General features: G+C 33.3%; 1 protein-coding gene across 1 annotated transcript in view; it reads left to right on the top strand.

The window, feature by feature from the left end:
- LOC129216447 (transcription factor RFX4-like) overlaps positions 1-16,453 on the top strand; it is a 68,931-nt gene that overhangs the window by 37,527 nt on the left and 14,951 nt on the right. Inside the window, exons 10-16 of the mRNA XM_054850661.1 lie at positions 1,799-1,899; positions 3,832-4,032; positions 5,650-5,744; positions 7,046-7,163; positions 8,833-8,970; positions 13,133-13,261; positions 14,659-14,701. Coding sequence (XP_054706636.1) covers positions 1,799-1,899; positions 3,832-4,032; positions 5,650-5,744; positions 7,046-7,163; positions 8,833-8,970; positions 13,133-13,261; positions 14,659-14,701 — 825 coding nt within the window. The remainder of the gene's footprint in view (positions 1-1,798; positions 1,900-3,831; positions 4,033-5,649; positions 5,745-7,045; positions 7,164-8,832; positions 8,971-13,132; positions 13,262-14,658; positions 14,702-16,453) is intronic.

Below are 16,453 nucleotides of genomic sequence, written 5' to 3'. Positions count from 1 at the left end.
TTTTTTTTTTTAAATCTTAAGCTCGAAAGAAGGATTTGATAACATTAGCAGAAGTTTTAGGGCTTTCATCTCCGCCTAGTTTAAAAATAATTAATTTAACTAACCTTATTTTACTGCAGCATTTAGTTGGAATGGACAGTATGCAAAATATTTTCTTGACTGTATTATCGTAGAACGAAATGAAAAATGTTTAACGCTGAGAATTTTCATCGCCAAAATAGTGCGCCAACTTTACTTTATTGCTTACATTATCGGCAGAAAAGTTTTACCAAAAATTTGTTGAGGGTTATAGTTTTAGTATTGTGCCAGCTAAGAACTCTTAGCGAGATTTCATAAGTCAGTTATAAAACATTTATATTTTTTATCATGTGCGGATTGAAATAGTAGAAAGATTATAGAATTTGATAAGTTTAAAGAAATAATGCAAGATCAATTAAAAAGAAAGCTACCACCATGTATCCGTGAGAGTTTTATTGATGATGCATGACAGAAATAAATCATAATTAGAAATATACGAAACAGAAAAAATTAAAATTAACCGATTCGGCAATTTGAGAAATAACTCACTTCAACTACAAAAAGGTAAAACAGTTAGCGCTAGCCAAACAAGACAAAGAAGTGTCATCTTCCTCTTTTGATAACACTGATGGTAAACAAAGGGTTTTTTACATGAAATATTTATAGTGTTCTTATGGCCACAATGAAAATGTTGTTCCATCAAGAATTGATAAATATCGAATTCAACATCGTGGAAATGGCTGCTTACAGCTACGAGCTACGAAATTTGTATTAATTTCTAACGTTTAGTAACGCTTCTTGAATTCTCATTTCTTTGTACGTGAGCCAGAATACCCACCAGTCTTTAAAAATTAGTTCAAAAAAAAAAAAAACAATATATATATATATATATATATATATATATATATATATATATATATATATATATATATATATAGAAAATGCTAATAAGCCTGGTAATTTTTGTTTGTATGCATGACTTTTTTTGTTATATATATATATATATATATATATATATATATATATATATATATATATATATATATATATATATATATATATATATATATATGTAGCGTAGAAAATGTGTAGCGTATGTGTAGCGTATACATATACGCGTAGCGTATATGTAGCGTAGAAAATGCTAATAAGCCAGGCTTATTAGCATAAAAAAACGGCGTGCGTTTGTTAATACGGCGTGCGTTTGTTTTACCTTTTTCATCCGCCATTAGACATTATCTGCAGTGCCCCCTATAGTTTGTTGGAGTTGCGAATAACTAGGCTCTTGCTTTATATTTAGCAGCAAGTTATCGCCCTAAGCCAGGGCTAAGACAGAAATACATAAAATACACCGCCAGCTCAGTTGTTTCATCCGAGGACTGCAGTTTCGTGCTTTTAAGCATTCATCAGCCCGGAGTAGGAAGTAGCTGAGCAGGAGGCGGAAAACCTTTTAAAGGAGCCAAAAGAGCCAAACAAACTGGTAGCTAATGTAGAATTAGCACACCAGACGAGTGACCGCAGCAGTGGCGCAACTCAGTTACTACCTATTCCGGGCTGATGAGTGCTAAAAAGCACGAAACTGCAGTGCTCGGATGTAATAACTGAGCTGTTGGTGTATTTTATGCCTTACGTTATAGTTAGTTAACGATGTTTGTTAGAGTCCGTGTTCGATGACATTATTCAAGTAAATTCAAATCTCTTTATTTATATTTTCATTCAGTATAAATTATGACTGAATGCATAGCGATGCTAATATTTTTTTATCTTTTCTTCTTATCAGTTTGACTAAAGTAGTGAGGAAGTTCGCAGAAGAGCTGGATGGATGGTTAAAAACTGCCATTAGTCATCTCCCAGATAACCTGAAACTCGTCAAACTAGAAAGTAAGTACAAAGAGAAAAGTACAAAAACGGTAAGCCAGAATAGAAGGCACAAAATCAAAATCCATAATCATGATGTTTATTATATTACTAACTAGTGGTACCCGCACGGCTTTGCCCGTAATAGAAAAATTAAAAGGTCTTTTGGTTCGCCCGTATAATTTACACATAATGTATGGTGAATTTTCTCGCCAAGTGGCTTGTACCCATGTTACGGTTCCACGTTATGATGATTTCGTATCTCGCCGATTGACTTGTGCCCACGTTACGGTTCCACGTTATGATAATTTCGTAATTTACTTGTCCATCTTATGATAGTTTTGTTTTTAAAATTGGAATAGAAAAAGAACCACATCGAATTTTCGAAAAATCGCTTCGAGGTGCACAACCCCATGCTACAAACTAACTTTGTGCCAAATTTCATGAAAAGCGGTCGAACGGTCTAGGCGCTATGCGCGTCACAGAGATCCAGACATCCAGACATCCTCCGGACATCCAGACATCCTTCGGACATCCAGACAGAGAGACTTTCAGCTTTATTATTAGTAAAGATAATAAAGCTGAAAATCTCTCTGTCAGGATTTCTGTGACGCGCATAGCACCTAGATCGTTCTGCCGATTTTCATGAAATTTGGCACAAACTTAGTTTGTAGCATGGGGTTTGCACCTCGAAGCGAGTTTTCGAAAATTCGATTTTGTTCTTTTTTATTCCAATTTTGAGAAATTTTTTCCGAGCAAATTATCACAACGTGGAATAGTAAATTACGAAATCACCATGAAGTGGAACCGTAACATGGGCGAGCCATTTAACGTGGCAAATTGGCGAAAAATTCATCATCCATATTTGTTAATATACAGGCGAACTAAATGACCTTTTAATTTTCTACTACGGGCAAAGCCGTGCGGGTACCAATAGTGGGAAGATAAAATACTTTATCAAATACAAAACAAAGACGCTTCAAGCCTTCAAATCTTCCTTCTTTATCATTGAGCTCCAATACTCCACGAAAAGTCCTAAGAAGATTTCTTTAATGGCGCGTTAATTGGTTAATAGTTAAAAATTTTCGGGTACGTTCACGATTTAGATGATTCTCTCTCACTATCTTTTTTCTCTCTCTTTTAAATGGATCGATTATTTGAGAAAGGGCGTAAGCCCAGTGAATTCCCGTAGGACTTACGCCCTTTATGAAATAATCGATTCAAATGTATCTCACGTACTTTCTGGTGACAACAATGCTCTAAGACGCTGTAGAATATCTCAGGAAAGGAGCAATTAGTAGATGAAGGTTTTCAAGTTTATGAGAATGCTAGTTAACTCCGAACAACCATAAAAGAGAATGAAGTTTTTTGCCACCCACCAGCAAATGGCATGTTAATTCTCAGCATTTCCCTTAAGTTGCTCTGATTTCTATGCTTTTCTAACTGGAAAAATTAAACTTTGCATCTGTGTTGTAGTGTTGTATATTATAACGATGTGATAGTTTGCACAAACAATATTATTTATAGTGATTTCAAGGTGCAAGGATTTGGTGCGGAACTAAAAGCAGTAGTACTGGTAATAATATTCGCATCCTATTAAGAATGAGAATTGTAAGAAAATTACAGCGAATCGATCAATTTTGAGATAAGGAAATTGTTAGGGAAAAGGAGTTTTAAACTTTAAAAAGAAAAAAAAATCACGTTTATTTTTCCATGTCTTAATACAACTGCAGTTGAGGCAAACCTAATCTGTCAGCGTTGTAATGCTGTAATTAGGATCTTCGTGGTCTTCACAATTTTGCCAGGTTAGTTTTGCCCTAACAATACAATGCCTTAATATCATAATAAACCTAATTGTTAATAACTTATCCATGTATACATGTGTGTCACACGACATGTGTATGTGTGTGTCTGTGTCTCTGATAATGGAATAAATTAAAGTTTTTTTTTTCTCAGTGGCAACCAGATTTTCACACACACTGCGACGGCAGATGTCCCTGAACCACCTGGCGCAGGCATCTCGAATGGTGGTCCACAACAGTGACATCACGGCTCAAATGCTGCACGATTGGAGGCAACTTGACCTGGATGCTATCTGCAGGGAGACACTTTTTAGCACAGAACACAGTACTGCCACGTGTCAGCTCATCCTCAAGCGTAAGTGCGCTTGCTTGACGATATGTTGTTTCACCATCCATGTTTTTAAATCATTTTGTCTTTCTTTCGCGTAAAAAAACGAAGAAAGAAATCTATATATACAGGGCGTCTCAAAAAGTTGTTGACAAACCTAACATGGTGGTGTGTCATATCATGATTAGCACAGATTTACATAGGAACATGTATTCACAAACACAATGCTGGCGCACTACACGCACACAAGGTTAGACACTGACGAATGCACAACATGTCACATATCTATTACACAAACTCGGTTCTACACAACATTTTAGTTTTTAAGGAAAGCCTAATGCAGTTGATAAAATTTGCGTCCCGCCAGCTCTTATAATCACGTTGCAACGACAACGCAGCGATCGGTGAAATTTTGTCGGAATAGATCGTTATTACGACGGTCGGTACATTGTCGTTGTGACACGTGTATCACAGCTAAAAGCAGCAAATTTCAACAACAACTATAAACCTTCCTTGAAAGTTAAAATACTGTGTAAAATCATTTTTGTGTAATAAATATGCGACATGTTGTGCATCCGTTAGTGTCTGGCTTTGTCTGCATGTAACGCGCCTGCATTGCGTTTGCGAACCTATGTTTCTATGTTAATCTTGTTCATCATAATATGAGACACCAGCATGTTAAGTTTGCCAACAATCTTTTGAGACACCCTGTATAAATAAAACATGCAAGTAAGAAAAAACATAGTACCAAAATGGCTTTTGTTTCAATTAAGTAACCACTTGTGCTTTACTTTTTATTTAAATGATTAATTATACATACTTAGTTCCAATGAATGTGTTTACAGAAAAAGTCCATATTGTGGAGGGAAAATAGGTCGGTTTTTAGGAAGGTTGTAAATGCTTTTTCTTTCTTTTTTTTTTTTTTATTCGGATGTCGGATGATAACGAAAAATGGTTAGTTTCGCTTTCAAATACTTATTTCGACAAAAATTGATAACAATGAGAACTTTACACTGAGAAACATGCGTCGCTCAAAAATAGCGAAAATGACTAAATTTGAATCTTAATTTAAGTAAATATGATAAATTAGGTTAATTAATCTGAGTTTTTAAAAGTAGAAATCAGAAATTAAAACACACTATTTTCGAGCCATGTGGGTTAACTTTGCACCACTTCACAAAATTTTTCAATGTATTCGGTTTGAAGAGAAATTATAGAGGATGATTGCAACAATTACTTAATAAAAATACACAGAAATATTTTAAGAAATGAAAATCTTAGAAACCATGATAACTTTTGAATCACAAAAAAATGTTTTCTACTTATAGTTCTCTCTTCAAAGAAAGGGGGAGCAAAATTATGGATAATGTTAAACTACTTTACATTTAGAAAAGCATTGTCTCGTTTGCGTAAGAAAGAAAATAAAATTATGGGGGGGGGGGGGTATAAGTGAAGAAATGTGTTACACGTGGAAATAAAGAGTAACGACTTTTAACATTAAAAATTTTTACCATTTAGCATTCATTATACAACACTCAAAAAAAAAAAAAAAAACATTTTATAATGTTTGAGATGAAATAATTTTTACTTTGTCTGATTTCAATTCAGTGTTAATCTTAAAATAGAAATTTCCCCATATTTCAGTAACAAAAGACTTCGAATCTTTGTTGGAAGAAGAATCTCCTATCGAAAACTACATTGAATGGCTGGAATCACTGGTGAACAAATGCGCGATCCATGTAAGTCAAAATATTTGGAAATATTTTTTTTTTCTTTTGGGTGTGTGTCAAGCATTAGCTATTGAATAGCATACAGTATCCTGAACTCACCAGTTTACGCCATCCATTTCTCAGTTTTACCATCGTAGAATGATTTAAAAGGAACTCATAAAACTTTTTTGGACTTGCAGGTTCCTATGATTCAGGTGGATTTACCTTTTTTTTCATTATTTACTACTAACTGACCCTAAGTATACTTAAATAAAAATTATTTCTTAATGTCATCATAAAGAAGACAAAGGAGAAATTATGATGACAAATGGCAAATGTGTTTACATCATTACAATGAATAAATATTTTGAGTCAAGAATGCCACTTTTGATTTAAGTAACATGTTTTGTGTGATAAGTTGCTCCTGTCCGAATTCGAAGACCGTTCTTCATCCTCTCTGCTTGGAATGGTGACCGGAACTGACCAGCTTGGTAGTGTAACCTTACCTCTTGCGATAACTACACTATTATTCCTCTTGGAGTATTTGAAAACATACGTCTATGTAAATAAAACCTCGAGTAGAGCAAGAACTGAATGGTCGATTCCTCATGGAAGATACAACCAATTGGCAAATTACTTTATTACAAAGAGTAAACATTCTGGCTCAAGAATTCCACATTTGATCTACGCAATTTGGTTTGACTATTCGTTGTTCCTTTCTGACAATTGTGATCAAAGCTGGCCTGTTAGGAGGGGTGACTTTTTGCAAGAGCTTGTCTGAAGTCTTTACAGTCATAAGTCTGTGCCAACATTCTAGGGTAGATCAAGAAATGAAGATCTAGTCTGAAATAATCAACTGCATCGATATGCACAGGTGTATAAAAAGGTAACTGAAATTTTCATCAGTCAAAGGAAATACAGCAGGGGAAGTCATTAAGGATGCATGTTTCAAGCCTAAATCAAAAAATTGGACATTTAAAAGTAGTAAAAATATTTATATTTTTGTTGCTATGTATAGTTTGGCTCTAATAATTTCAAGCTTGACCTAAACAATGTTCACTACTTTTGAGGAAAATAAGGACGGGTGATTGACGTTGAGTTGATTTCGGTTACATTCGTAGTCGTTTTGTTAAAGTATTCCAACTCAAATCCGTGCCAATTAGACATATCTATTTCACTGAACTCCCCAAAATGAAGTAAACATCGTCAAGGTCAAGCTCCAACTTATCAGAGCCACACTACAGTGCTCGTTTAAGAATTTTTAATACCTCCTTTTTATCGGGACATCTTTCATTCATCACACTTACCAGCTTCTTAATTTCTGTTAACAGGCTTCTGGGAGACGGAAGTGTGGCAACAGACGCCTGGGCAGGCAGTTCCTCCTCCTGTGGTCCGCCTTCGGCACGAGAGTGATTAGAGACATGACCCTTCACAGCGCCGCTAGCTTCGGTAAAAACTTTGCACATCCATTCAGCAATTAGCTGCAAGAAAACGAAATACGGGTTGTTTCATATTGAATGGGAGATTGGGACAAAAGAATAACATAGTAAAAACTGATTTACTTCCCCGAAACTGAATTATTCTTAAACTTCTGATTTCATATAGAAATAGCGTAAGATCTGTAAAGATCACCTCTACAGACCTTTTTAACAATAATGGTGCCATTCCACGAAGGAGAAAGCGTACTGTGTTTCGTTTTGGAATACGTTAAAATAGTGGTCCCCAACCTTTTTTTCTCGCAGTCGGCACTTTTTATTAGGATGAATCTCGCGGACCAGAGCACACTTAAAATTGAAACATATTTAAATCTGTTTCGATAACAATGGGAAGGTAATCGAGAAAAAAAGAAAATTACCATGTTTATTTTATTGAAGAGAAGCTTCCAACTGTTTTCTGTAAATTTGCAACAATCATTCGAAATATCGAATGAAGGCGGTTGGTTTCTTTGAAAGGCTCTGAAATATCTTTTTTCGATTCGTAACATTGAAGATATCAATGGGCCCCCTGGATCAGCTTTTCGCGCGCCACATTTGGCCCGCGAACCACAGGTTAGAAGCCTCTGCGTTAAAACATAATAGTTTAGTGTCGTTCAAAGACATTTTTTCAAAGAAATTGGTAAAGAATCAGCGAATAGTCACAGTACTGAGCAGTTCGTGAAACAGTTGGAGATCGATAGCCCGCCGGCTAGATTGGTTGTGCTGGGTCAAACACCATTCCATTGCTGTGTTAGCCACCGAGATTCCCAGATTTAACCCTTTGTGATTAGGGCCCGATTAGTAAATAAAAATGTTTCTCTTAAGGCGTAGTGTTAGTGTATATACACTACCTGACTTCGCTTCGCATGAAAATATTTAATAATTAAATGAGTAAATGATTCTGTAAAAGTTGGTTTTCTGTCAGCGTAGTGTGAATAAGGAATAAAATTTAAAAAATGTTTCTCAAATCTAAAGACTAGTTTTATCAGCTTGGTTCGCTTCGAAAACCTGGGTTATTTTAAAAGTTTCAAGTGTCCGAAATTCAAATATGCTTGCTTAAGTTCAGCTATAATTACTATTTGTTATTCTTATATGCAACAATCAAAAGCAGAATCGGCAGGTATTAGGACAGAGAAAGTGACTCAAGAATGCCTATGAAAAACAACCTGACTTCGTTACGATACGAAAATTAAGGAATGAATGATTCCGTAAATGTTGTTTCTTTGTTACTGTAGTGTCAATGCAGAGAAAACAGCCTGCCTTCACAATTAAAAATGATTCCGTAAATGTTGTTTCGTTGCTACTGTAGTGTCAATGCAGAAAAAACAGCCTGCATTCACTATTTAAATGAAAAATAATTCCATAAAAGCTGTTTGTCTGCCAGCGTAGTTTTTATGCAGAAAAACCAATCTGTCTCCGCAACATCATGAAAAAATGAAATAAATAATTGGTAAAAAATAATAAATAAAAAGTCGATATAATTTGAGCGAGACAGCAGAATTGAATAGCTTTGAAAGAACTTTGTTTTGTTATGAGATACAATTATATTTTGAATGAATCATTTACTATAAATAGATTATTTGTCTTGTGGTGATTTTGAAAAATAATGAAAGACCTTATTCGAGTTTTCCCTCCGCCAACAGGCTCCTATCATCTGTTGAGGCTTATGTTCGACGACTATGTTCTGTTCCTCGTCGAAACCATTCACACCGAAGACCAGATGAAGGATTTCATGCGAAACCTCATCAATGATGATCCTCCCGAAATCTCCTCCTTCGCAGGTAAATCCCTTCAACCATTTACTCTAAACGGTGAATAACACCAAATATTTCATATCTTTACTAATAATAAAGCTGAATGTCTCTCTGTCCGGAGGATGTCTGGATGTCTGGATGTCTGTAGGATATCTGTAGGATGTCTGTAGGATGTCTGTAGGATGTCTGTGACGCGCATAGCGCCTAAACCGTTCGGCCGATTTTCATGAAATTTGGCACGAAGTTAGTATGTAGCATGGGGGTGTGCACCTCGAAGCGATTTTTCGAAAATTCGATGTGGTTCTTTCTTTATTCCAATTTTAAGAAAAAAAACTATCATAAATTACGAAATTATCATAACGTGTAACCGTAACATGGGCACAAGCCAATTGGCGAGATACGAAATTATCATAACGTGTAACCGTAACATGAGTACAAGCCAATTGACGAGAAAATTCACAATACATTATTTGTAAATACAGGCGAATCAAAAGACCTTTTAATTTTTCTATTACGGGCGAAGCCGTGCGGGTACCACTAGTTTATAATATTATTGCATGAGATGTTTCAAAGTAAAGTGTAAAAATCATAACTGCACACAGAACCATTTGTCCAACCACGACGAAGAAAACGTATTATTTAAGGGAGTTGAAATTGTATGAATTATGGCTTATTATTTGCGCATAACTTTAAATGACATTTGACACCATTCGTGTAACAAGAATTCATACTAGTTTCTTTTCAGTAAAACTGAAGTTTGATTTACATAGGGGAGACTGGGGATACATGATCCCATAGCCAAAAATGTACCAAAATCATTCACTAGAGATTTGAAACCTGAGAATTATGTTAAAGTTTTACTTGTACATAAAATCTGGAAACACTTTGTTTTTTCAGCCATTTTGTTTTAGCTTAAGATATGATTGTCTGAATGTGTCAAGAAAAACTTTTTTTTAGGAAAACATTCTGAAGTTTACATTATCCAATATATACAACTTTGAAAAAATGCGGAAGTGTAATGCTAAAGTATAGACAGTCCTTTATAATTAAGACGTATTTTTAGTAAATTGCCACTGATTGTTAATAATATAACAAGTATGTTTGTAAAAATCGCATATTAGGGATACTTGATCCCTTCGTTTAGAGGGATACATGATCCCAGGGATCAAGTATCCATACGACAATATAAACACTATGAAAACAATATAACTGTTGTTTACTTAGTTGACATTAACTTTAAACATTCAAAACCAAATTAACATAAAAAATTTATCATAGTATGAGTGATAGATTTATATAATGACTGCAGTAAATATGCTAAACAATAAAAATATGAGGTCGCATTTGTAACCCACATAACACCTCAAACATCTAAACATAAACTAACTCTACTGATGAGTTACGTTTTGATCACCCAAATGAGCTTGAACAAGTTGAAATAGATGTCAAATCATTGTCTGAATGGAAAAAAAAAATGATTTTGCTATCGCTGGATTTACATCAAAAAAGTTAGTTACCTATTATGTAGACCCTTTGCGGAAAGAACCGTAAGTTCGATTTCTACAGTTTGAAATAAGTTTTCTAAAGCGAAAAGGTAACATGCTTAATCAAGCTATTTTTTCTGAAAAATTGACGTAAGTGTAGTAAATGAGAATGAATGTGTTAAGTTGCACGCATCCAGATGGGTTGAGCTGAACTTTAAGAACTACAACAAACGAATTGTTCGCATTTGATTCTCCAGGTTTTGAAAATATATGCTAGGCTTTTTATTCTTTTCCATAAGTATGCTGATACTTTTTTCATCCCTCCTTTTTAAAATTAATGCAATTGATAAAACTCTTAATTTTACTATTGCAAGGCAAGAAGCAAATAAGTTGATTTTTGTGCTTGTCGTCCTTTTTCTTTTTTTATTTGTTGTAATTTGAGTTTCATTACGCTACTTTAAAATATTGTTAGTTTTATTAATGAAATATATTGTTCACAACTATATTAGAGAACAAGTTACTGATCAAAAGCATCATAAGTTCATTTAAGTTGTGTACATTTTATTTTACAAATGTCCTAGTGGAATTTAAAACAATGTCATTTCGTGTTCATTTTATTATAATTTAGTTAAAAAAAATAGAACTAGGGTAATTTTTTAGAAATATTATGGTAGAAAACTAAAATCTACAAACAAAGCTGATCTAACGAAAAAGTTTCTGCATTTTCTCAGTGACATTAAGTATCCCCCATGAAGGGATAGTGTATCTCTTGATGTGGGCATACATGACCCCTTTATAAAGTTATTGAAAAAAATTATTTTACCAAAACTATCTGTTTAATTTCAACTAAACAAAATACAGTCAGATAGAGGAAAAAATGATCTTTCTTCAAGTACTTTTTTTGAAACAAAAAACTGATGATTTGCAACCGAGAAAAAAATTGAAAACTAAAGTGGGGATCAAGTATCCCCAGTCCCCCCTACTTGATTAGGACTGTCCTTAAAATTTCCAACATGTTATGTATTTTAAAACATAAGAGCAGTTTTCAGTGAAACATGCAAGTGTAAATACGTATATTAATATTAAGTTCGTAAAAACAGAACACAACTTCCGAACGGTGGCAGAGACTTTCTCTATTAGACGCAAGGAGAGGCAGATCACCCTTTTTGAAGTGACAGAAATTATACCCTTAATCGGTTGCCGCGTACCTTTGTACAGGTCAGGGTGACAAAATGATTTCCGTCACTTCTTGATCAGTGCTAAACAATGGGGTGGGCTATCCCTGGGAATATAAATATACACCCAAACCTGTTTTTATGCGGTGGATAGGGACCGCATAAAAAAATCGCATAGAAAGAAATTGTTCGAAACTTCACGAGTAGCTTTAAAAAGTTATTTTCGCGAGACAGTTAAAAAATATTTTTTTAATGCGGTGGATAGGGAACCCATAAAAAAAGTCTCACGTAGAAACTAACCCAAAAACTTACAAAATAACCAGGAATTGCATATCTTTAAAACAAATCAAAGTAAACCAAGTGATGATAATTTTGCCGAGTAGTCGGACAAAATTTTCCGAATAAGGAATTTTTTGGGAGGTCACTGTGACTCACCGTAGGAGTGCCTATGTCATCACTTGCAGATACTTCCTCGCACTCGTTTTAAAAATAATTTCGTCTATTGAGTCCCCATCTGATTGAAATTTTCATATACCGCACAAAAAAAAACCCTTCACACACACACACACACACACACACAAAAAAAAAAAAAAAAAAAAAAAAAAAAAACCCCTTCGCACAAAAAAAAAAAAAAAGAAAAAAAAAAAAACAGGTTTGGTACATAAACGCTACATTATAGCAATACTAAATTTAATTTTTAACCTTAATTATGTCTGTGAATGTGACTTGGATACATATAAATAATAAGGGAGACTTCTTTAATGAGAAGATCTGCAGTGTGACTCGTATGCAACATGAGGTGTTTCTAAGATTTTTTTTATTCATCGCTTGAAAAAAAATTTCGAACATGGGTCCCAAGGAGTGAATCAGATAGTCAGGTTCACAAAGGAAAATAAGATAAAAAAATTTTTAAACAAACCTCTAGAAAAAGAGATAGTTTTTGATGATTTAAAAAATATTGTAGGGGGAATGGACCCATGGGTTCCCCAACTTGCTACAAATGGTAATTCCTTTGAACTTTTCACCTCTTTATCCCCTTAAAAGAATGTTAATGGTTAATATAACACTCCCTTCCCCTCTAAATAAAAATAATGGCTGTTAAACTGTCAAAAACTAAAAAAAAAAAAAAAGAATTTAAAGGGGAGGGGGGGTGGGTACCGTTTTGAAAAAGGTTACTTGATGGTGAAAAACGGTAGTTATATTTGGGCTCGGGGTCATTTTACATCATCAAGAATGGTGCCAGATGTGCTTGGAAGTTTTTTTTTTTTTTTTTTTTCAGCGTAGTGTACTTGATATAATTTATGCTTATCTACATATTTTTTGTTTTCAGTTGGTATGAAATGAAAATAATTAAAAATAAAACAAAAGAAATTACATGAACTCAAAAATTATCGCATGAAAAATATTATAATTTCATGACTTTGAGAAAATCGATTTTAATACAATCATATTTTTTTTTCTTTTTCTGAGTATGATCAGAATGATGCTTAAAATATTCGCATTCATCTTGATGCCATTTTGCTTCCACAGATTACCAGAGCATGACTAGTGGTCTGGATCTGGACCACATAGACTCCTTTGGACCTTTTCATCAGACTCAAGCTTTTCCACCTTGCTCTTCAGAATCGCCATCTGCGCCCTACGAAGAATCCCAGTCAGGTGAGATAAACGTCTTGTAGCATTTTGACCACTGGTATCAGAGTTACCTCTAGTTCAAGTCATGTAACTGGAAAATTATATAATGCCTGTTATCATAATTTTTTCCCCCGTGCAGTAGGGGGAGATGGGGCTCGTTGGACCGCGCAGCACGTTGGTTTTTTATTTTAATTTATGACCAACAAATAGCACTCAAAAATCCTATAACAAAGTCACATGATACAGTTACATAAAACGAATTTTTATTTCAGAAACAAATTTTGTTGTTATTTTTCAATGCTGAGTACTTTTCATAAGTCTGCGACTATTTTTTTTTAAACGCTTTCAACGACGAATGGAATAATAAATTGAACTCTTTTCCTAAATTAGACTTTTAATTTAAAGTCCTAAAAAGCTCTTTTTTTTTCTGGGTTTTTTTTTTTTTTCAAAATTTTATCCTTTTTTAGTTTTAAGTCCCTAACAGTTCGTTTTTTTTTTTTTTTAATTTTGTCCTTTTTTTTTTCTTTTGAATTTTAGTTTCATTTTGAATTTTCCCTGTAACCTCTTTCATCCATTTGTATTTTTTTGCCTAAAAGAGTTATAAATGTATTATTTACAACTACAACCCTACCGTGATAATTTATAAATTTTGAAGAAAACGGGGACACAACAGCTAGAGCTCGAACCTATTGGTTAGATGTAATAATCCATTCAGCATAGTGCCTTGCTATAAGCAAAAGGCAAAAGTAATCTCCATGTATCCAAAAAAAGGGGGTAAGACTAAGTTTTTTTTTTTTTTTTTCTTTTTTTCCCTTGGGGCAAACTGAAAATTAGTAAAGAGCACTAACATTAAAATTAAGATTCCATCAAAAACAGAGAAATGAACAGATGAAAGCAATCTGAAAAGACACATTCCTGTTACGCATAAAATGTACAACCAAGTATTAAGTAATACAGTAAAATTCCGTTACAACGAACCATTCGTTTCAATGTAATACATTTTCAGTCCAAATTTGCGTATCCTTGAAGTTCGTTGTAACGGAATTCCACTGTATTTTTGGAAAACTGCAAATAGTAATACTTTCTGTGACGGTTCGGACTGAATTTTGAAAGCACATTTAGTCATTTAGAGTATCACCTTCAAATCTTCAATACAACAAGTTTATTACAATCCAAAGCTGATGTAATTATTTTTGTCTAAACTTTTTAATGATTGAGACACTATTTTACTTCACTTTATTAAGCTATTTTTCTTCGTTATTTTTCTATGGGTGGCAGACACTATGAAGTTTATTTCTTAAATCTTAAAGTAGTAGTTGTCATTTTAAATATTCCTTAGACAAGAACTATGTAATTCCTTATGCTTTCCATTATTAAAAAAAAAACTTTTAAAATCTATTTAATAACTTATTTTGCAGAAGAAGAGCAACCACTAGGCTGGTCTTCCAGTGATTGTTATCAGAGGTAAGATTTAATGTAAAGATTACAGAAATAATTGCAGTCAATGTATAAGCAGGGTTTTCTTTTATGTCCCTGTCCTTTTCAGAACTTGGTGGTTTTTATTTCGGAAACGGGAAAATATTATTATTATTAATAACATTATTAAATAATTTTAAATAACGTATTGAATCATTTTGATGTTATTTGAATTAATCTGAAACTTAATTTGAATATTTGAATAGCATTTTAAAACATGTTTCTACAGCAAATATTTTGAAACATAATTATTAAAACAATGGAGTTCATTAAAACCAATATTAAAAGTCTTTGATTTGTCATTTTTTCGGTATCCCGCGTTCGAGACATGGGTAGGTCTACAAAATATTTTTTTTGCTATACCGTAACAAATTATTACAATTTACAGCGACTTGACCAAAAAGCAATCTATTTAACTGAAAATTCTTCCAAAATACATTGTTGAAAAATATTTAATTGGAACTTGAAAAACATCTTCTGACTACTGAAAATTTAATTAAGAACTTTTTCAACACAAGTAGAAATGGGATATGAGACTTTTGCTTTGATTAGAAAACGTTTTATTGCATCTCCTGTTTTTATTTTACTTTAATTTCTCTGAGAGAGATAATTAAAATAAGATGTTCTCGTATCCATATAATATCTTGCTTTATTTGTATGGGGATGTTAGAGAGGGTTTTGCAAAAACAAAGGTGGTTTTGCTGCAATGCAGCTCCCAGACATGAAAAATAAGGTCCCTTTCATCTCCATCCCTTTTCCGTTTTATGTAGTCCCTTAGCCCGAAATTTATGTTTTATATTTTTATTGACTCTCAGGTATTTCCTGTAAAATTGAAAAAATATATATTAATATTACAAATACTGAAAAGTGGGGAGATATTTTACATTTATATGTACTTAGTAAAACTGGTTTTCTGACGTTTATATTTATTAAAGTACTCAGATGCAGGGCAGAGTTGTACCTTGGGACACTTTTCATAATTTAATTTTCAACGTCAATTATTTCAATCAAAATTAAAGTCTAAAAATCACATTAAACTACCCCAACATACTTCTATGCAATATTTTAATTTTAAATTCATACAGTTTGAAAATAAAATATTGCTAGCCATTTAAAGTTCCAAGCAGTCCCAAGGTACAACATCCTATTGTACCTTAGGACACATCCTGTTGTACTATAGGAAAGTTTTCATGATTCAGAAAACAGCCATATACTTGAACCAGTTTTGCACCAGAAAAAAAATCATGATAGTAAATTAAATTATGAATAATTAATTATGAATAATGAATTATTATCTAAGATTAAGTGCGTTTAAATACTACTTAAGACTAGAACATTGTTCTATGTTCCTAAACATATCTTAATACTTATTAAGAACCATGTATATTGTACCTTGGAACGTATTCTAAGGTACAAAAATGTTTGGCTGTCTCAAGGTACAATCACAACATAGTTTAAGAAAAACATAAATAATGGTCAATCTAGATGCACTATAATTATTTTCTCATGACCAAAATATTAAAAGTACTTTTATTTTATAACACAATAAAATACAGTTGATTAAATTTACAAACACAAAAACAGAAAATGAAATGAAAATGAAGAAAATATTTACTTTTAAGTTATAAAATTTTCTTTCTCTCATAAAATCGTCAATTTTACTCATTTGATGCTGATTTTTACTAGGGCACCATTTCGTGGTGAAGGTTACTATTAGAGATTGAAAAAAACATGGCTGCT

The sequence above is a fragment of the Uloborus diversus genome, chromosome 2 (assembly GCF_026930045.1).
Source record: "Uloborus diversus isolate 005 chromosome 2, Udiv.v.3.1, whole genome shotgun sequence".
NCBI classification, from domain to species: Eukaryota; Metazoa; Arthropoda; class Arachnida; order Araneae; family Uloboridae; genus Uloborus; species Uloborus diversus.
Note: the sequence above shows the minus strand (reverse complement) of the source record. Positions and strands in the feature narration are given on the sequence as shown.